Genomic DNA, 22743 nt, shown 5'->3' with positions numbered 1-22743 from the left:
TTATCACCAATACAATCAACCCTCACCGTCACCCAGGCGTGACTGACTGGGGAATTTGCCAGTCATTCCCTTTGTAGCACCAACAACTCCAAGAACATAGAAAATCAACATCTCTGCTTAAACACAACACGGTTGTCCAGTTGCCTTCCCAGATCCCGGGAAGAATGAGGAAAAAGTCCATTTAAAAACGTATCTCCAAAGGTCCGACCACGTGTTTGTATCTGCGTTCAACACGGGCACCAGATCCAGGGCTCAGGTCAAAGATTGTCCCATGTTAATGTTCACTGGTTATCTATAAGCCTGGCAGAGCCCTCACCAGCACCCACACACCCGCTCTCTGGGGAAGCAGATGGACTGACACACGAGGGGAACAGGCTGGTCAAAGGACTGTATCATCACACAAGAGTAGGCCATTTGGCCCTTCGAGCCAGCACCGCCATTCAATATGATCATGGCCGATCATCCAGAATCACCACCCTGTTCCTGCTTTCTCCCCCTATCACTTGGTTCCGTTAGCTCTAAGAGTTATATCTAAGAACCAGGGGACATAGGTTTAAGGTGAGAGTGGAAAGGTTTAATAGGAACCTGAGAGGCATCTTTTTCACCGAGAGCGTGTATGGGAGGAGCTGCCAGAGGAGGTAGTTGTGGCAGGTACTATAACAACATTTAAAAGACATTTGAACAGGTAGATGGATAGGAAAGGTTAGAAGGACATGGGCCAAATGTGAGCAGGTGGTCGGCATGGGGATGTAGGGCCGAAGGGCCTGTTCCCATGCTATATGACTATAACATACATACACACACACTGCGCTGCACGTACAAATTATACAGAACAGATATAAACACACTTACAAAGAGCAGATAAAGTAACAGAGAGGTATCCAGCACACACAGGGATTCAGACAGATACTAAGTTACATACAACACTACAGAAATGGACCAACAATCTTTCCAGTTTAATGGCTGGGTCTGACTCCTCCACTGTCTGTTCCCAACTCGTCGACGGTGACATCGTGTGCCTTGTCCGTCATGTTCTCAGCAAGGTCCACTCGAGTCTGCGGTGTTGCCGGCAGTCGCTGTGCGGCTCTCAGTGTCTGTGTGTTGTTGCTCTTCTCCATCCTTCCTGCAGAGCTCCTCAAGATCTGCAGCCAAACACACACACACACACCTCAAACTCCACGCTACATTCCAGAGCGACATAAGCTTCAAGAGTCAAGAGTGTTTTATGTTCATATGTGATAGGAAGTCTGCCGTTCAATCATGCTGATCTAACTATCTCTCCGAACCCCATTCTCCTGCCTTCTCCCCAGAACCACTGACGCCCGTACTAACCTGGCATTTTATCGTCATATGTCCCAAAACTGAACAATTAAATTCTTACTTGCACCAATCCAACAGACATGCAAACATAGTACTCTGTAAAGGCCGAGGACAGTAAGGTCGGATTCGGAATGGGAGGGTGAGTTGAAGTGCTGAACCAACGGGAGATCAGGTTGGTTATTGCGGACCGACCGGAGGTGTTGGGCGAAGCGATCGCCAAGCCTACGCTTGGTCTCACCGATATAGAGCAGCTGACATCTAGAGCAGCGGATGCAATGGATGAGGCGTTTTGCTGATCTTTAAATTTGGGTCGGGCATGTTAACTCGCATCGACTCTAGAATTACTAGTGCACTTACTAAGTTGGGTCTCTGACTATTAACATCTCATAGAAACATAGAAAATCAGTGCAGGAGTAGGCCATATGGCCCTTCGAGCCAGCACCGCCATTCAATCTGATCATAGCTGGTCATCCAAAATCAGTACTCCATTCCTGCTTTCTCCCCATATCCCTTACCCACCGCTTTATTCTCCTCCAGGTTTGCAATCACCCGAGGAACGTGCATCTCCCCAACTGGTCTCCAGCCCACTCCACCAGTCCGTAGTCCCAATGCCACCGGCTGTGCATGCACACACACACACACACACACCTCAACATCAAGCCCTGACACTCCTCCCTAACTTTCACTACTTCCTCTTCAGAGCCATCCAGCGTGGCCCATCTCGCCCACTGCTGACCAACATGTCCCATCTACACTCGTCCCACCTCCCAGCTTTTTTTGGCCCTCTAAACCCATCCTATTCAGAGACCTGTCCAAATGTTTCTTAAACGTTGCCATGGTGCCTGCTAAACGCTGCCATAGTCCCAGCTTTAATTAAGCTTTTCACTGTCCATCTATAACTTGGTGCCAGAGTTTGTCAACCCAGTGAGGGCCAGGACGGTACTGTCCGGAGGTGAGTGGATATGATTGAGGAGTACACTATTATGAAGGTACAGGCTGTAGGAAAGTGTCTCACGTGTCAGTGGTGAATAAGGCCAGAGGATGTTGATTTAGGGGATGATATTTGAAGGGGAACTTGTTCAGTCACAGAGTGGAGAGTAGCTGGAGTATACTGTCAGAGAGAGGAGGGGAACCAGGTTTACAAAGGGTCTACATGACCACTTGAATTGCCTGGACATTGAAGTGCTGGGTTATTGGTTCAGAGTGGAAGGATGCCTACAGGTCAGAATGGGTGTGGTGGGCTGAATGGCCTCTTTCTATGCTGTATGACTCCACGAAACATGGTAAAGACAATACAACATCCATATGAAGTTAAAAAAAAGACACAGTGCTAGAGTAACTCAGCGGGTCAGACAGCATCTCTGGAAACAGACCCTTCGGCCCACCGAGTCCGCACCGACCAAAGATCCCCGCACATTAACACTACCCTACACACACGAGGGAAAATTTACAATCTTTACCGAAGCCAATTAACCGACAAACCTGTATGCCTTTGGGGTGTGGGAGGAAACCGGAGCACCTGGGGAAACCCACGAGGTCAGTGAGAGAACGTACAAACTCCGTACAGACAACACAGTAATCAGGATTAAACCTGGGTCTCCAGCGCTGTAAGGCAGCAACTCTGTCACTGCGCCACCGTGCCGCCCACTCACAGTACAATGTAGCTGGGGAACTCAAAGAACAGTATCACCACTAACTCCGTGACGACCAGTGATCCCTGTACACTAACAATATACTGCGCACCAGGGACAATTTGCAATCTTTACCAAAGACACTTAACCCACAAACTCGGTACTCACAGTGCAGTATAGCTCGCTTGATCCTCTGGAAGCCATTCTCCTTTTCCATTCCAACGTCGATTCCGAACACGAAGCGGAGCTCCAGCGGGTAGTCCTTGCGCTCCAGCTGCATGCGGACGGGAATGACCCTCCCGTTAGCTTTGGGGGATTCGGACAAAGCCTGCTGCATCTGGTACCCGCACCAAGGGTCCTTAATGAAGGCTGGCGAGATGACCAGGACCCAACAGTGGCTCTGTCGGACGGCCTGGCACAGCTCGGTGCAGATGGCGCCCCCTGGCACCAGGTCCCGGATCTGCAGGAAGCAGCGGAGACTGTGTGGCCTGAGCTCCAGGTAAGCCACCAGGTCCTGCACGTAGATCACGTCATCCTCAGCGTGGCAAATGCACACATCGTACTGCTTGCTCCATCGGGACTTGCAGTCGAACCTGCGGGACGAGGAGGCAGCAGCGGCCACGGTGGTCTGTGGGGAGGGGCTGGTGGTACTCTGGCTCTTACACGGACCCGTCGCTCTGCTGCTCGGCTGCGGGCTGGAGCTGCCATTTTGGCCCCGGTTCCTGTTCCTCCTGAAATCTCCGAACCATCTGAATAATCCTTCAAAGAGAGCAAACGTTAGAGTGATACAGTGTGTAAACAGGCCCTTCACCAACTTGCCTACATCGACCAACATTCCCCATCTACACTAGTCCCACTCGCCTGTGTTTGGCCCATATATCCCTCTAAACCTATCCTATCCATGTACTTGTCTAATTGCTTCTTAAACATTGCGATAGTCCCTTCCTCAACGACCTCCTCCGGTATTTCGTTCCATACATCAAGGTTTCAAGGTCAGTTTATTGTCACGTGTACCAATAAGGTAGTGTAGAATTTGAGTACCATACAGCCATATTAAGTGAAAAGCAACAAGACGCACAACCACATAAAAGTTAACATAAACATCCACCACAGTGGATTCCACATTCCTCACTGTGATGGAAGGCAATAAAGTTTAATCTTCTTCCTCTTTGTTTTCCCGCGGTCGGGGCAGTCAAACCATCCGCAGTCGGGGTGATCAAGGCCCCCGCTGCCGACGATCGAATCCCCAGTCGGGGTGATCAAAACTCCCGCATCGGGGACGTTGAAACTCTCTCAGCGGCATGGAGCTCCCGAGTCGGACTCTTCTTACCAGAGACCGCGGGCTTCACGATGTTAAAGCCCACAGGCCCCGCGGTTGGAGCTTCGATCCCCAGCAAAAGGATCGCAAGTTCCTCGATGTTAAAACCCACAGGCCCCGTGGCTTGGATCGCCCATCGGTCTGCAGGGACGGCGATATGATACAGGAAAAAAAAATCGCATCCCCATCAAGGCAAGAGATTTACACCACCCTTCGTGTAAAATAAGTTACCCATCAGATTCCTATAAAATCATTCCCCCTTCACCTCAAACCTATGCCTTCTAGTTCTTGATTCCCCCTACTCTGGGAAAGAGACTCTGTGCATCTACCCGATCTATTCCTCTCACGATTTTGTACAATATACGATCACCCCTCATCCTTCTGCACGCCATGGAATAGTCCCAACCTGCTTAACCTCTCCCTATAGCTGAGACCATCGAGACCTGGCAACATCCTCGCAAATCTTCTCTGCACCCTTTCCAACTTGACAACATCTTTCCTATAACATGGTGCCCAGAACTGAACACAATACTCTAAATGCGGCTTCACCAACGTTTTATATGACTGCAGCATGACATCCCAACCTCTATACTCAATACTGATGAAGGCCGAAGTGCCAAATGCCTTCTTGCCGACCCTATCTACCTGTGTTGCCACCTTCAAAGAACTATGTACGTACTCTCTGCTGTGGTGTTGTGTTCATAAGATCATTAGTGATAGGAGTAGAATTAGGTCACTCACCCCATCAAGTTTACTCCACCATTCAATCATGGCTGATCTATCTCTCCCTCCTAACCCCATTCTCCTGCCTTCTCCCCATAACCCCTGAAACCCGTACTAATCAAGAATCTATCTATCTCTGCCTTAAATAGACTTGGCCTCCACAGCATTCTGTGGTAAAGAATTCCACAGATTCACCACCGTCTGACTAAAGAAATTCCTCCGCCTCTCCTTTCTAAAAGAACTTCCTTTAATTCTGAGGCTACGAACTCTAGTCCTGGACTCTCCCACGAGTGGACACATTCTCTCCTCATCCACTCTATCCAAGCCTTTCACTATTCTGTACGTTTCAATGAGATCCCCAAAAGTCCAGTGTTTTCCAAAGTCCGGGCGGGGGCGGGGGCGGGGGAGGGGAAGGGGGAGGGGCGGGGGGTTAGCCGAGTTCAGGGAAAGAGTTACTTGTTGAGAAGTAACTGTTGTGGTCATAGCAACTAAACCAGGGGAAACAGGAAAATGATCAACATGACTTACAGGAAGGCAGGAAATTGTTGGCCGCTGAGGATGCAATATTTATTCTATTTTAAAGGTATTCTATTTTATTCTATTTTTCTGTAAATTGTAAGCCAGTACAGCACGTGTAATTCAAATTACCATCTTTAAACTAGGTTATTAAAATTACAAACCAGAAACAAATGAAAAGTGGCACAGTGGAGCAACTGGTAGAGCCACTGCTTTGCTGTGCCAAAGGCCTGGGATTATCCTGATCGTGTGCTGTCTGAGTGGAGTTTGCACGTTCTCCCTGTGATCGCATGGGCTGCATCCGGGCGCTCCAGTTTCCACCCACATCCCAAAGACATGCGGGTTTGTGGGTTGACTGGCCACATCAGAGGAAACTGCCAGATGCTAGTTTACACCAGAAGACAGACACAAAATGCTGGAGTAACTCAGTGGGTCAGGCAGCATCTCTGGAGAAAAAGAATAGGCCGCGTTTTGGGTCGGAACCTTTCTTTAGACAGGTGGGGGGAGGGGTTGGGTGGGGGTGGGGTAGAAATAAACCGGAGAGAGAAAAGGCAAGAACAAATCAGGAAGTGTGGAGCCCATAATGTCCGTTGTTGGCTGGGGAAAGAGGCGATAACATGAGGGGCACAAGGATGCGCACGAGGTCTCTCTTCTGGAAATTGCCCCTTGTGTGTAGGGAGTGGATGCAAAAGTGGGATAAGATAGAACTAGTGTGAACGGGTGAATGCTGGATGACATGGACTCGGTGGGGTGAAGGGCCGGTTTTCCCTGCTGTCTTTTTCAATCTACTGAAAAGTGGGTGGCGGGTGCTGGTTCTAACATGTGGAGGTGACTGCGCTTCCCTGCAAACACATCTGTAAGTTTCAGTAGCTGGAGAAGCTTTAAGCCACTGTTCCACATTCCCGAGTTACTCACGAATTCTCCCGAGTTTTCCCCCTTAATTCACACTCGGAGAATTACGGTAATAGCCAGTCGTAGGTACTCGGGGCTATTTTTCTTTTTACTCGTGGACATTTTTCAACATACTGAAAAAAACGCCCCGACTTACCTGATGCCCCGAGTACCTGCGGCTGGCATTACGTGCCGCTACGAAATATCTACGGCCTCCTACGGACATTCTCCGAGTTTGAAGCAAGGGGAAAACTCGGGAGAATTCGTGAGTAACTTGGGAAAGTGAGACAGGCCCTTTAGTAAGTAGCTAGTATCCAAATTAAACTGTAAAATAGGTAAGGTAATGGCATTTGGATTACAGGCTGAAGCAAGTGCAATTTTACACAGTCAACATGGTCAGAGAACGGAAATGTGCTGCTGGAAAGGACTGTCATGGGGGAATTGGGCTTAAATTTATGGGCAAGAGTAAACTCGCTGACAGTTTCGTTGAACACTTACGCTCGGTCCGCCAAGGCCTACCGAATTTCCCGGTTGCTAACCATTTGATCTCCCCTTCCCACACTGACCTTTCTGTCCTGGGTCTCCTCCATTGCCATAGCGAGGCCACACGCAAACTGGAGCAACACCTCATATTCCGCATGGGTAGCTTACAACTGAACAGTATGAAGACTGAATTCTCTCATTTTAAGTAACATCTACAAACACTTCCCTACCTCCTCTCCCCCTGTCCTCCACTATGTCAGTTAATCAGTTCCACCGTTCACAATGATGTGTCCCTCTTTGGATCACACCGTCCCCAGTCAACAATTGGTCTATCAGGGAATCTCCCTGACTGAGGTCACCTACTGCCGGTCCTGTTTTGGCCTGGTCTTTTCCTGTTCCCAGCCCCCCCCCCAAAACCACAATCAGTCTGAAGTAGGGTCATAAGTTCAAGGAGCAGAGTTCGGCCATTCGGCCCATCAAGTCTACTTTGCCATTCAATCATAGCTGATCTATCGCTCTCTCTCAACCCCATTCTCCTGCCTGCTCCCCATTACCCTTAACGCCATTACTACATGGAACGTTGAATGTTAAATTCTATCACAATATCATCACTGTTCCTCAAGAGCCCCTAAACTTCCAGATCATCATTAAATCTCTTGCACATCATAACATTCAATCTCAAATTGACTGTTTCCTTTCCCTAATTTGTAGAAATATTTTTTGTTTTTACTCATCCTCCATGTTATTACAGGTAATTTGGTTTCAAATAGATTATGGTATCAATACTCCAGATGCTTAATTATCGTTCTTAAGAGTTAGAGATGGAGCACGGAAATAAGCCCTTCGCCCCACCATCCACGCTGCCCATTGATCATCTGTCCACACTAGTTCTACGTTACGCAACGCGAGGCCACCTCAGCGATCGAGACCATCTCAGCACTAGTGCCATCTCGAGCATATAAAGGGCCTGTCCCACTTTCACGACTTAATTCAAAACCTCTGCTGAGTTTAAAGGACCAAAAAAAAAATTCAAGATGGTGGTAATCTACGAACTCCTACGACCTTCCACGACCATGTTCACGAACTCCTACGAGTATGTCTATGAATTCCCACGACTATTTCGAAGCCCTCCTTACGAGTAAAAAGTTGCAATTTCTTTCATTCCGACCATTTTTTTACTCGTGGACATTTTTTACCGGGCTGGTGCGCGGAAAAAACGTCCCGACTTACCCGATGCCACGAGTACCTATGGCTAGCATAACGAGCCGCTACGATATATCTACGAACTCCTATGACCTCCTACGGACTCTTTACGAACATTCTGCGAGTTTGAATCAAGGGGAATACTCGGGAGAATTTGTGAATTATCTTGTGAAAGTGGGACAGGCCCTTTAAGGCTTCACTGGATCTACACACTCCAACAATATTCACTTACGAGCCATGTGCTGCCGTGAGGAGCCGCACCTATGCACTACACACCACCAAGACAGTATCCAATGGAGCCAATTCCCTCTTCAGCTTGCCGTCTGGTTAGCAGCAGAAGAACCTTCTCTCCGAACACAACTACATGGTGGTTTCACCTGTGAAGCAGAAAGAAACAGTTAGCCAAATTCTGCCAGTTGATAATCTACATCACCACTCCTGTAACCAGGTTAATTCCCAATAGAGAGAGGTCCACACAGCAAACGCGTTCAATCACAAAGAGGACCCTGAAGGGCTTGCACGGAGATGGAACAACAGCACGAGGATGCAATTGAGGGAGAACATCGAGAGATCCTTATACCACATCTAACCAATACATTGTCAACTTGGTCGGTCAGTTTAAGCACTAAAATTACTAACAAGTAACAAATTCTCGTTTTGGAGATTTGAATGCTGAACAACAAATGAAACTGCAGAAACTGGTGGACATTGCCTGGTCCATCAATAGTATTGACCTCTCCACCAATGAAGAGATCTACAGGAAGTGCTACCTTGTGAAGGCAAGTCCACAACACCTTGAATGTGGTAACACAAGTAGATAGAGTGGTAAAGAAGGCATATGATATGCTGGCTTTCATAGGTCGGGGCATTGAGTATAGGAGTCAGGTGAAGCTTTATAAGACTTTGGTTAGGCCGCATTTGGAGTATTGTGTGCAGTTCTGCTCACCCCATTACAGGGAGGATGAGGGGCTTTAGAAAGGGTGCTGAGGAGGTTCACCAGAATGATGGCTGGATTAGGGGATATCAGCTACAGGAAGAGGTTGGACAGACTTGGATTGTTTCTTCTGAAACGCCAGTGGTGCACGGAGACCTGATAGAAGTATAGGCAATATGAGAGGCATGGAGAAGATATTCAGTCAGAACCTTTTTACCAAATGGAACTATCAAATACGAGAGCAGAGTATTATGGTGACATGTTTTTTTAAATAAATACAGCGAGTGCCTGGAATACACTGCTGGGGGTGATGGTTGACAGATACAATAGTGACGCTTAAAAAACCTTTGGATAGGCCTTCTGTGTGGCAGCCCCCTGCTTTATTGACTTATACTCATGGCTGCATAGCCGGACACAGTGCGAACTCCATCATCAAGTTCGCCGACGACACCACTGTTATGGGACGAATCACTGATGGGGACGAGTCAGACTACAGAAGTGAGATCGACCGATTGACCAAATGGTGCCAGCACAATAACCTGGCTCTCACAATAACCAGCAAAACCAAAGAACTGATTGTGGACTTTGGAAGGGGTAGGATAGGGACCCACAATCCCGTTTATATCAACGGGACGATGGTGGAAAGGGTCAAGAACTTCAAATTCCTGGGCGTGCACATTTCCGAAGATCTTTCCTGGTCCCAGCACACTGATGCAATTATAAAGAAAGCACATCAGCGCCTCTACTTCCTGAGAAGATTGAGGAGAGTCGGTGTGTCAAGGAGGACTCTCTCGAACTTCTACAGGTGCACAGTAGAGAGCATGCTGACTGGTTGCACCGTGGCTTGGTTGCACCCAGGAGCGGAAAAGACTGCAAAAAGTTGTGACCACTGCCCAGTCCATCATCGGCTCTGACCTCCCCACCATCGAAGGAAGGACCCACATATCCTGGCCACGCACTCATCTTTCCGCTACCATCGGGTAGAAGGTACAGGAGCCTGAAATCTGGTACATCCAGGTTCAGGAACAACTTCTTCCCCACAGCCATCAGGCTATTACACTTGCCAACAAACAGACTCTGAACTATAACAGCCTATTGCACTTGATTTGTTTATTTATGTGTATATATGGTCTATGCTATATAGACACACTGAACTGTTCTGTATTTATGCTTACAATACTCTGTTGTGCTGCAGCAAGCAAGAATTTCATTGTCCTATCTGGGACACATGACAATACGCTCTCTTGACTTGATCAATTTTTCCCTCTCAACCCCAGTCTCCCGATATTTCCCCATAACCCCTGGCACACATACTAATCAAGAATCTATCAATCGCCACCTTAAAAATATCCATTGACATTGCCTCCACAGCCATCTGTGTAAATGAATTCCACAGATTCACCACACTCTGACTAAAGAAATGTTTTATGTGTCATTCCTAATTGTCACTGCATGTCATGTTGTCACTTGTGGGCGGAGCCACAAGGCAAATTCCTTGTATGTGAATATACTTGGCCAATAAACTTAATAATTCATAAACTTATTCATTCATTCATCCATTCCCAGTTAAATCTTGCTCATCTCACAATAAAGCTTTGCCCTCTAGTCTCCATCGTAGTTCCAATCAGTCCAGCCTCTGAACACCACAGTGGTCAGTCCTCAGTACAATGTCCCCCACCCAGCCATCTCCTGCTGCCCCACCAATGCCTGAAGTGAGGATGTTTGCACTATGGTCTATTCTGGTGCCAGTACTCAGCAAATGAAGCAGCCCAACATACAAATAAAACGTTTGGAGTAATTAGTGTGCAACAGAATGGTAAAGCTATCTATCACATACTGTCTATGTTATTTGGGGATCATTTCAGTTCAGACGGGGGAAAGGTTCCCCCGTCTGAACGGGGGGGGGGGAGGGGGGGGGGAGGAGGGCGTTGCAGAGTCCGTGGGCCGAAGGGCCTGTTTGGATTCAGTATCGAGGAGGGGAAAAGGGATCAGCAAAGAGTGTTGTATTGTCAGAAGTCCATGAGGGAGCAGAGGGAAACTTACTTGCAGCGGCACGACAGAATATGTAAACTTAGTACTCTGTAACAATATAATAAACGAGAAAACAAGTTACTCCCCGCAGTTAACATAACTCTTATATAACAGCACATGCGGACAGACGGCAGTTTAGGTACAGACAAAAATACCTATCAGGAAGTGGTAACGAGGTAATTGCGGCGGCCGTCTGTGTGGAACAAAGTGAAAGTACTCACCATTCCCAGTCGGAGTGGTGGGGTGTAGTGTAGTGTGGTGGCGAGGGAGGGAGGTGCGGGTCCCAGTCTTCGTCTCCAGGCAGCCGAGCCCAGCCCACACTACCCTCTCCTGCACCCACTCACCGCAGGGGCGGAAATTACTGTAAACGCAGCCAAACCGAGACGAGGCTGAAGCAGCCTGCCCTTGCGGCTGAAAACGAAGGAAATGCAGTTCAAATAAGGTCACAGGCGATAGGAGCAGAACTAGGCCATTCGGCCCATCGGGTCTACTCCGCCATTCAATCATGGCTAGACAAAAGTGCTGGAGAAACTCAGCGGCTGCTGCACCTGCTGAGTTTCTCCAGCACTTTTGTCTACCTTCGATTTTCCAGCATCTGCAGTTCCTTCTTAAACATTCAATCATGGCTATTCGATCTCTCCCAACTCCATTCTCCTGCCTCCTCCCCCATTACCCTTGACAGTCCATTAAATAATCCTATCTTTAATCACCAATCTATCTCTGCCTTAAAAAATATCCATTGACGCCTCCACAGCCTTCTGTGGCAAAGAATTCCACAGATTCACCACCCTCTGATTAAAGGAGGCTCTCAACCCCAAACCTCACCCATTCCTTCTCGCCGGAGATGCTGCCTGTCCTGCAAAGTTTTGTGTCCAAACAAATTCCTGCTTATCTCCTTCCTGAAGGAACGTCCTTTTATTCTGAGGCTATGGTTCTAGACTCTACCACTAGGGGAAACATTCTCTTCACATCCACACCATCCAAAAATAGACACAAAAGTTGGAGTAACTCAGCGGGACAGGCAGCATCTCTGGAGAGAAGGAATTTGTGATGTTTCGCGTCAAGACCCTTCTTCAGACTGGTTAGGTATAAGGGAAACAAGAGATATAGATGGTGATGCGCAGAGATAAAGAACAATGAATGAAAAATAGGCAAAAAAGTAGCCATGATGAAGGAAACACACCATTGTTAGCTATTTGTTGGGTGAAAACGAGAAGCTGGTGCGACGGGTGGGATAGGGATAGAGAGGGAATGCCGGGGCTACCTGAAGTGGGAGAAATTAAGCTCCCCTAGCACCAATACGAGCTCCTCTCACGCCCAGCAGCCGCTGAATACATTGAGTTAGGCTGTTCTTGTAATCTAACGTCGCAGCTCAGTTAAAACGTAGCAAGATGACACGAAAACGCTGGAACACCTTTCGCCTCCTTCAACAAGTGTGCTGGAGTAACTCAGCGGGTCTGGCAGCATCTCTGGAGAACATGGCTAGGTGACGTTTTTATATTTAAAACTTAGCAACAGCGAGGAAAGAGCTAAGATATAGCAACAAAGAACTGCAGATGCTGGTTTACAAAAAAGACACAAAGTACTGGAGCAACTCAGCAGGTCAGGCAGCATCTCTGGAGAACATAGGTAGGTGAAATTTCGTGTGGGGACCATATTTATTTAAAATGAAAAAGCTAAGATGTAGCCACATGGAACTGCAGATGTTGGTTTGCAAAAATATACAAAGTGCTGGAGTAACTTGGTGGGCCAGGCAACATGTCTGGAGAACAGTCTGAAGAAGGGTCCTGATCCGAACCTATCCATGTAGAAACTGCAATTGCGGTTTATACCAAAGATAGACATAGAGTTGTGGAGTAACTGTTTCTCCCACTGCATTTCTCCAGAGATGCTGCCTGACCAGCTGAATTACTCCAGCTCTTGGTGAAACGTCACCTATCCATGTTCTCCAGAGATGCTGCCTGCCCGCTGAATTACTCCAGCACTTGGTGAAAGTGCTGAAACTGATTTATTTGAAAGAACGTGAAAACGTCAACTTAGTCTTGCTTTAACAATGTAATTAGATGATTGCGTTGCTGGCCATTGGTGGTACCGATTCACATGAATTAAGTGAATTGAAGATACTGCCAGGCCCACTGAGTTACTCCAGCACTTAGTGAAGGAGGCGAAAAGTGCTCCAGCACTTTTTGTGTCCTCTTGCTAGTTTTCACTGAGCTGCAACATTAGATTACAAGAACAGCCTGACTCAATGCAGTTGCAAATGTGATCTATATGTGTAGGAGGGGTGGGGGAAGGGGGCAAGGTCCAGATGCACAGTGATGATAAATGACCACCAATCTATCTCCAATAGGGTAATGTATGAGGCACAACGAACTGCAGATCCTGGAATCTTAAGCAAAAAACACAAAGTGCTGGAGTAACTCAGCAGGCCTGACAGTTTCTAAGGAGGGAATGGATAGGCGATGTTTAGGGGAGGGATCCTTCTTCAGAATGGGTGATGTAGGATATGGAGGAGTACCTGCATGTGGTGCTGTTCTCTTGTTCTTCTTGGCAGTATGGGCCGCAATGCGGTGCAGCTGGTAGAGCTGCTGCCTCACAGCACCAGAGACCAGGTTTGGATCCCGACCTTGAGCGCTGTTTATATGGAGTTTGCACTTTATCTCTGTGACCAAATGGGTTTCCTCCCACATCCGGATCGTATTGCCGGTCGCTCTCAGGCCTAACATCGTGGAGCTGGTGGCCTTGCTCGAGACTGACTTTGAGCCCCACCGCGGGGCCGTGGACTTACCATCGGAGCCTGTGATCCCTTGCCTGGGATCGATGTTCCAACGACGCGGATTTCACCATTGAGGAGCTCGCAGTTTCGGGTAGAGACTGATGTCGGGAAGCTCCAAAGTCGAGGGAGAATCAACTAGCCCCGACCCGGGGTCCGATCGGCCGGCGCGAGGGAGCTGAGATCCCCCCTGATGCGGGAGCTAGATCGCCCCAACGCAGAGCCCGGCCGCCGGCTATGGGAGCCAAGATCGTCCCGTCAACGGAAGGCTCGACACCCCCGACCGCGGGAGAACAAATAACTTTTTTCGCCTTCCATCACAGTGAGGAATGTGGAGGAGTCACTGTGGTGGATGTTTATGTTGAAATGTATTTTGTGTGTTTTGATGCTTTTTATTGGTATGACTGTATGGCAAATCAAATTCCTCGTATGTTGCATAACATACTTGGCTAATGAAGTGATTATGATCCCAAAGACATGCGAGTTTGTAGGTTAATTGGCTTCGATAAATTGCTCCTAGTGTGTAGGAAGTGATTGAGAAAGTGGGATAACATAGAGCTGGTATGAATGGGTTTAGTTTAGAAACATAGAAACATAGAAAATAGGTGCAGGAGTAGGCCATTCGGCTCTTCGAGCCTGCACCACCATTCAATATGATCATGGCAGATCATCCAACTTAGTATCCTGTACCTGCCTTCTCTCCATACCCCCTGATCCCTTTAACCAAAAGGGCCACATCTAACTCCCTCTTAAAGTTGGAGATACAGTGCGAAAATAGATCCTTCGGCCCACCAAGTCCACGCTGACCAGCGATCCAGCACATTAACACCACCCTATACACACTAGGGACAATTATATATTTGCAGCAGGCAAATCAACCTGCAAACCTGTATGTCTTTGGGGTGTGGGGGGGAACGGAAGATCACATGGTGATCGAAGGTCGGTTTGGACTCAGTGGGTCGAAGGGCGTTACACGTCATGGGTTTGGCAGTGTCTGCAATTCATGCTGCAGAGAGTGGTTGACTCATTGTACAATACAATGATACAATTTATTTGTTGTCATTTGCACCTCATTGAGGTTCAAACAAAATTTGGTTTCTGCAGTCATACAAACAAGAAAAAAGAACTAAGACACAACACAATTTACACAAACATCCATCACAGTGAATCTCCTCCTCACTGTGGTGAAAGGCAAAGTCTTATCTCTCCCCTGCACTCCTCATTCTCCTCCCGATGTCAGAGACAAAGCCCCCAGCGGGCGATGGTAAATAGGTCCCGTGGCCATTAAAGCCGCGCTGGGCAATGCAAGGCCGCACTCCGGGTCTTGGTGTTGGAGCCCCCGGCGGGCGCTAGCAAGTCCCGCGGCCATTTAAAACCGCGCCGGGCGATGCAAGACCCTGCTCCAGGTAATTTTCAACCCCGCAACTCGGGCGGGAGAAGTCGCCGTTGGGGAAGCCCCGAAAAGTGGTCTCCCACCAGGGACCCGCGGGCTCCCGGTGTTACTGTCCACCAGATCTGCAGCTGGAGCCTCCGAATCTCCTGGGTCGGGTCGCAGCAGCGCGCCACCACAGCTCTCCACGCTCCGAACTCGGCCAGCTCCGCGATGGTGAGTAGTCCGCAGGCTCCGCGACTGGCGCCCCAGGTCGTTCCGGATGGAGGCCGCCCACGGTGCTAGGCCCCAACGACAACAGAGACCCGACAGAGAAAAGGTCGGGTTCTCAGTACAGGGAAAAGGTTTTAAAAGTTTCCCCCCCCCCCCCACCCACACATACCCAGTTAAAAAAAACACTATAAACTACATTCAAATGAGACAAAAAGTAAAAAAAGACAGACTGCAGAGGCCGCTGCGACGCGAGTCGCGCCACCCACCCACACCCACATCATTGGCACAGCCCGCCCCTCCATCTAAAGCATCTACATGAAGCGCCACCTCAAGATGGCAGCATCTATCATTGAGGATCCCCACCATCCATACCCACTTCTCGTTGCCACCATCGGGCAAGAGGTACGGAGGCCTGAAGTCCCACACGGCAAGGTTCAAGAACAGCCACTTTCCTACAATAATCAGTTCTTGACCCGACCTGCACAACCCCAATCCTATCTCAATAATGGGACACTACAGACCACTTCTTGCACAACCATAGACGTGTTCTCTAATTGTGTTGTGCATTAATGTCTTGTTTTATTTGCACTGTTTCTTTGCACTGCCTTGTAGAATTAGTGTAATTTATGTTTAATTTACTTTTGCACGTTGTCAGAGTCTATGTGCCTGTGATATTGCTGCAGGCAAATGGATAATGGCTCACGGACAGGGTGTGTAAGGCTCATGTTGACAGGAAAATTTCAGAGGTTGTTGCTCGAAGCATGTTTATTTATTTCTGAGGTTTGTGATCGCCCGCCAGTGTTTGTAGAGCCCTAGTCATGGTGCTGTTGAGTGACTCTGGGACAAATACTGCCCTGAGGTTATTTGGCATTTGGCTTGTCTGAAGGGCCCAGATCAGGAAAATTAGATGGTAAATGCATTTAAATATATTGGGGTCTGTTCACTACTGACAACCAAAAATCTCCACCTTTCATTTTCTTTCCCTTCCTCAACCCCGATTCCTTCTTCTCAGTCATAGACCAGTGGAAACAGGCCTTCCAACCCAACCTATCCCCGCCGACCAACATGCCCCATCTACACTAGTCCCACCTGCTTGCATTTATCCCTCTAAACCTATCCTATCCCTGTACCTGTCTAAATGTTTCTTAAGCACTGTTATAGTACTTGCCTCAACTACCTTCTCTGGCAGCTCGGTTCATCTACCTGCCACCCTATGTGTAAAAAAAGTTGGCCCTCAGATTCCTATTAAATCTTAGTCGCCACAGCCAGACATAAAAACAGTTTCTTTCCACGAGCAGTAGCTCTACTTAACAGCCAAAGGTCTGTAGCCTCTTTTTTCTCTGGTACTTTATTTTCACATGTTTAAATTATGTTTTATTTTTAATAAGCGAGTTTGGTATTCTGACTGCGCATGCCCAGGTCATAGGTCACTTGCTATAAACATTCTCGGCAACAGTGGTACTGCATTGTGTGCAGGCTTGCGTTTCGTCCGCGGTCGGGGTCGGCTCTCCGGCGCTGTTGAGTTGCTGCTGGGCCGTCCCCGTCCCCTACCGGGTGTCCCGTCCCTGTCCAGAGGTGTCCGGGGCAGCCCCGAACTTGCAGCCGGCGCTGCACCCGCTCGCTGGCTCCAGCTTGACTCTGCCTGTCCCTCCGGGTTGACCGGCAGCCCTGGACTAGTGTTATCATAGAACAGGTGATCGATAGTCGGTATGGGCTCGGTGGGTCGAAGGGCCTGTTTTAAATGCAGTATCTTTAAATCAATCAATCAAATTGGCCAACTTCTTTGTCTGAATCCAGACATGATGTTATAAGTGTGTATTTCAGTTTCATCAATACATGCTCGCTGATAAAACAGCCGATAATGGTTTGGCTTAGGGCAATGGAATGGGGAACTTTTGCAGACAACACACATAAAGGATCACAGACAAACATTTTAAACAAAATTAAGATTTTATTACATTTATACAAAGTACCCTGATTATGTAACATTCCAAGACTATTTATAAAAATGGCAGTTTCACATTATACAGGAGCAGTGTTCAATGTCACCTTGTAAACAACTGTCACAATTTAAAAAATCTTAGCAGTAATTTACAATCATATTTTCTCTAAATTTTTTCCCGTGGGTTTTAATTATTAAATTGATGAAGCAGCAAATTATCCATTGCCACTAGATGGCGTCTTGTACAGCACTTTCCATCTCCAGGGTATTTTTCTCACTTAATCTACTTTACTTAGAGTCAGAGTGATACAGTGCGGAAACAGGTTCTTCGGCCCAACTCGCCCACACCAGCCAACAATGTCCCAGCTACCCTAGCCCCACTTGCCTGCGCTTGGTGCATATCCCTCCAAATCTGTCCTATCCATGACCCTGTCCAACTGTTTCTTAAACGATGGGATAGTCCCAGTCTCAACTACCTGGCAGCTTGTTCCATACACCCACAACACTCTTTGTGAAAAAGTTACCCCTCTGATTCCTATTAAATCCTTTCCCTTTCACCTTGAACCTCTGTCCTCTGGGCCTGGATTCTCTACACTGTACATCTACCCAATCGATTCCTCTCATGATTTTGTATACTTCTATAAGATTTCCCCTCATCCTCCTACACTCCATAGAGACCCTGCCCACTCAACCTCTCCTTATAGCTCACACCCTCTAGTTGTGGCAAAATTCTCGTAAATCTTTTCTGAACCCTTTCAAGCTTGACAATATCTTTTTCTTAACATGGTGCCCAGAACTGAACACAATATTCCAAATGCGGTCTCACCAACGTCTTAGACAAACTGCAACATGACCTCCCAACTTCTATACTCAATACTCTGACTGATGAAGGCCAGTGCCAAAAGCCTTTTTGGCCACCTTATCTACCTGCAACTAGACCTTCATGGAACCATGCACTTGTACTCCAAGATCCCTCCGCTCTACACTACCCAGAGGCCTACCATTTACTATGTAGGTCCTGCCCTTGTTCAACGTCCCAAAATGCAACACCTCACACTTCTCTGTATTAAATTCCATCAACCATCCTCCGCCCACCTGGCCAATCGATCTGCAGAACTACAAACATTTGTATCAACAGCAAACTTGCTAATCTTGCCCTGTATGTTCTCATCCAAATCATTGATGTAGATGACAAACAGTAACGGGCAAAGCACCGAACCCTGTGGCACACCACGAGTCACAGGTCTCCATTCTGAGAAGCAACCTTCCACCATCAGCCTCTGCTTCCTTCCATGGAGCCAATTTGCTATCCACTCGGCTATCTCTCCTTGGATCCCATGAGATCTAACCTTCTAAAGCAGCCTACCATGCGGCACCTTGTCGAACGCCTTACTAAAGTCCACGTGCACAACATCTACAGCTCTGCCTTAATCAACCTTTTTGCTCTCGTCTTCAAAAGATTTTTCAGATTTTGTTGCCAGAGAAGATGCATATTTGTCCTAAGGGGAATTTGCCCCAAGGGGGTTTGAATTTTCTTCAGATAATCTATGCACCTCTACTACTTCACCCTTCCAATCACTAGAAAACATTGTAGGAAGGAACCGCAGATGCTGGATTAAACCGTAGACATAAAATGCTGGAGTTACTCAGTGGGACATGCAGCATCTCTGGATAGAAGGAATGGGTGAAAAGGCAAGTTGGAAGAAGGGTCTCGACCCAAAACGTCACCCATTCTTTCAATCCAGAGATGTTGCCTGTCCCACTGAGTTTCTCCAGCATTTTGAGTCTATCTTCACTAGAAAACATTGCTGGTCCAACCAGTGAAATGCTATGAAGTGTGTGGAAATAAGACTGGAAGACTTGAATCTGAAGAAAGGTTGATATAGCACATACTAATTAATAAACATCTGTCCCAACTCCAGGACATAGACCATGAGGGGATAACCAAGCAGTGTGCCCAGAGCACAGATCTCAGCCTGCTTGTTGAACTTGTGGCAGTGATGTAGATTTGCAGACAGCTGGCTGGACTGTTCATCGAGGGTCGATTCCCAGTCATTAAGTTAATATCAAATTTCAAAAAGTTAAGTGTCAGTTACAGAAAGCATAAACCACCTGGTGTATGATAAAAGTTTGTGTAGGGTGGAACTGTAAATGCTGGTTTAAACGAAAGACACACAAAAGGCTAGAGTAACTCAGCGGGTCAGGCAGCATTTCTGGAGAAAAGGAATGAATAGGTGACGTTTCGGGTCGAGACCCATAAAGTCACGTGGTTCACTGTCCCCCATCGGATCTGGTCGTTTGTGAAACCCTCAGAACTTTTCAAGGCAAGAAAGCTGATACATCTGTGTCAGCGAGAATAAAAAGAGATATTGAGATGAACACTGCTGCTCTCGTCTGTAGCCTAGTAGATTACAGAGCATGTGCCCATCTTTTTAAAAGGGAATGAGAATTGTCACCCATTCCTTCCTTCCAAAGATGCTGCCTGACTCGCTGAGTTACTCAAGCTTTTTGTGTCTATCTATGCTTAGAACTATATATTTTTAATTTTAGCTTTAGAAATACAGCATGGAAACGGGGACTTTGCCTCACCGTATCCATGCCGACCATCGATCACCCATACAATATTTCTATCCCACACACTATGGGACAATTGACAGAAGCTAATTAACCTACAAATATGCTTGTCTGGGAGGAAACCGGAGCACCCAGAGAAAACCCATGCGATCACAGGAAGAACATACAAACGCTGTACAGACCGCTGTGCCCCTTAGAGGTACAGCATGGAAAAAGACCCTTTGGCCCATCAAGTCTGTGCTGATCAATGATCAGCCGTAACTCTGCATCTTCCTCTTCGCTCTACCCATCATACGCGAGTTTGATTTGGTTGTATTCATGTATAATATTATCTGATCCGATTGGATAGCATGCAAAGCAAAGCTTTTCTCGGTACATGTGACAATAATAAACTTAAACCTAGATTCCGACCATTGATTTCCTTGCTTTGTTTTAGCTACCATAAAACATTGCCCGCAACACTTTAACTCCCCCTCTCATTCCCATACTGACCTTTCTTCTCTGGGCCTCCTCCTGTCAAGCTTGAGGCCCAGCGCAAATTGCAGGACACCACCTTATTTTACTTGGGTAGCTCACAGCGGTATGAATATTGACTTCTCTAACTTCAAGTAGCCCTTGCTTTCCCTCTCTCTCCATCCCTCCCCCTTCCTACTTCTCAAACCAGCCTGACTGTACCAGACTAAATGTTACCTCTGTATGCTTCGTTGTCATCTTCTCTTAGCTAACAATGATCTATTCTACATTCTTCTTGAACTTTATCCCCTTTGATGTCTCGTTGTCACATCTTGCACTTCCTTATCTCTGTGTCTCAGCTGAAGAATGGTCTCGACCCGAAACGTCACCCACCTGGTCTGCTGACCATTGCTGCTTCCTCTCCACCTCCCCTCCCTCTCTCCAACACTCCTGAGATGTCACCTGCACGGAGTCCCCTCTTCCCACCTCCTACTCCACCAGCAGCCCCACCTATGACTCTTCATACTGCTCAGGTCAAGATGATGCTGGACAGACTGAAGCCAGGGAAAGCAGTGGGGCCCGATGACACCAGCCCAAGGCTACTGAAGACTTGCTCTTCAGAGCTGTGTGGTATCCTAACACACCTGTTCAACCTGAGCTTGCGTCTACAGAAGGTCCCAAGGCTGTGGAAAACATCTTGCCTGGTACCTGTCCCAAAGAAGACCCATCCCACTCACCACAATGACTACAGACCAGTAGCGCTCGCCTCACATATTATGAAGACATTTGAGAGACTTGTTCTCTTCTACATCAGGACTAGTGTGTCAACTCAAATGGATCCTTTACAGTTTGCATATCAGCCCAACATCAGTGTCGATGAAGCCCTCATTTACATGCTGCAGAGGGCGTACACACATCTGGACATCCCTGATGCATCTGTAAGGATTACATTCTTTGACTTCTCAAGCGCCTTTAACACAATTCAGCCCCGACTGCTAGGGAAGAAGATGGAGAAGATGAAGGTGGATCCATTACTGGTACTGTGGTGTTTGGATTACCTTTTCCTCAGACCACAGTACGTGCGCCTACAGAACAATGTCTCAAGCACCATCCTGAGCAGCACAGGGGCTCCACAAGGAACTGTGCTGGCTCCATTCCTGTTCACCATCTACACAGCGGATTTCCAATACAACACCAACAGCTGCTTTTTGCAGAAATTTTCAGATGACACAGCTGTTGTCGGCCTCATCAAAGGGGGCAATGAAGAGGAGTATAGAGATACAATAAACAACTTTTGTGGAGTGGAGTGCACACAATAACCTCCATCTCAACACCACAAAAACCAAGGAGATAGTTGTGGATTTCAGGAGGGGGAGGAGGACTCAACCAACACCAATCACCATCAGGGGCACTGAGGTGGAGGTGGTCGCCAACCACAGGTACCTTGGTGTGCAGCTTGACAGTGAGCTGGACTGGAAGAGTCATATGGAGGCGGTGTACAGGAAGGGACAAAGTCGACTGTATTTCTTAAGGAGGCTAAGGTCATTCAACATCTGCCAACCCCTACTGTGCAGTGTCTACCATTCAGTGGTGGCCAGTGCTCTGTTTTTTGCTGTGGCCTGTTGGGGAGAAGGCGCCCGCATAGCGGACAAAAACAGACTGGACAAGCTGATCAGGAAGGCCGGCTCAGTGGTCGGGGCTGAGCAACTAACGGTCCAGCAGGTGGCAGAGGCCAGAACTCTGAACAAACTGGGTTCAATAATGACCAACCCCACTCACCCACTCCACGTCCTGAAGGTGATCATGAGCAGCATCTTCAGTCAGAGACTGATTGCACCAATGTGCAAAACTGAGAGATATAGGAAGTCTTGTATACCAGCTGCTATAAGGTTTTACAATGCACAAAAATAACTTTGCACTTTTTTAGTATTCATTCATTGTATTTTAACTTATTAAGTATGGAAGCTATCTGAGGAAATGTGTGGTGTTATGTCTGTCTTGAAGCTGTCGTGGCACTGTAATTTCCTGTAAAGGATTATTAAAGGATCTAATCTAATCAAATCTAATCTTCCTTTTATCCAGTGAGAAGGCAGGAGAATGGGATTGAGATGGGAAATAGATCAGCCATGACCGAATGGCGGAGTAGACTCGACAGGACATATAGCCTAATTCTGTTCCTCTCTCCTATAGTCGTCCCCTATTAAAGCAATTATGTGTCTGCATATTTCACGTCCTATATGGGGATGGATTTATTTCTTGAATTATTAGAATAAGCCTCCAACTTTCTTACTAGTGTTCAACTCATAAAACAATAAAGCCTGTGAAATTCATTAGAACATCAGTTCCAA

At 47.4% G+C, this 22743-nt stretch overlaps 1 protein-coding gene across 3 annotated transcripts; it reads right to left on the bottom strand.

The window, feature by feature from the left end:
• Nucleotides 1–691: 691 nt before the first annotated feature.
• On the bottom strand, nt 692–11902 carry LOC116991227 (TIR domain containing adaptor protein). 3 transcript variants are annotated; one of them, XM_033049670.1, is made up of 4 exons: nt 11876–11902; nt 8318–8462; nt 3120–3710; nt 692–1142 (listed from the first exon to the last, which is right to left on the bottom strand). In XM_033049670.1, exons 2-4 carry the CDS (start codon nt 8322–8324, stop codon nt 1036–1038), a joined length of 705 nt encoding a protein of 234 aa, XP_032905561.1. In that variant the 5' UTR covers nt 8325–8462; nt 11876–11902; the 3' UTR covers nt 692–1035. The 3 variants fall into 3 exon arrangements, with proteins under 3 accessions (XP_032905561.1, XP_032905560.1, XP_032905563.1); XM_033049669.1 differs by lacking the exon at nt 11876–11902 and adding an exon at nt 11206–11411; XM_033049672.1 differs by lacking the exon at nt 11876–11902 and adding an exon at nt 11063–11081.
• Nucleotides 11903–22743: the final 10841 nt, after the last annotated feature.

This window comes from Amblyraja radiata, chromosome 33, assembly GCF_010909765.2.
Source record: "Amblyraja radiata isolate CabotCenter1 chromosome 33, sAmbRad1.1.pri, whole genome shotgun sequence".
Classification (NCBI taxonomy): domain Eukaryota; kingdom Metazoa; phylum Chordata; class Chondrichthyes; order Rajiformes; family Rajidae; genus Amblyraja; species Amblyraja radiata.
Note: the sequence above shows the minus strand (reverse complement) of the source record. Positions and strands in the feature narration are given on the sequence as shown.

Coding starts and splice junctions, on each gene's coding strand:
- LOC116991227 (XM_033049670.1), bottom strand. Junction 1,143..3,119: donor CAAGCGAGCTATACTGCACT/GTGAGTACCGAG, acceptor GTTTGGCTGCAG/ATCTTGAGGAGCTCTGCAGG.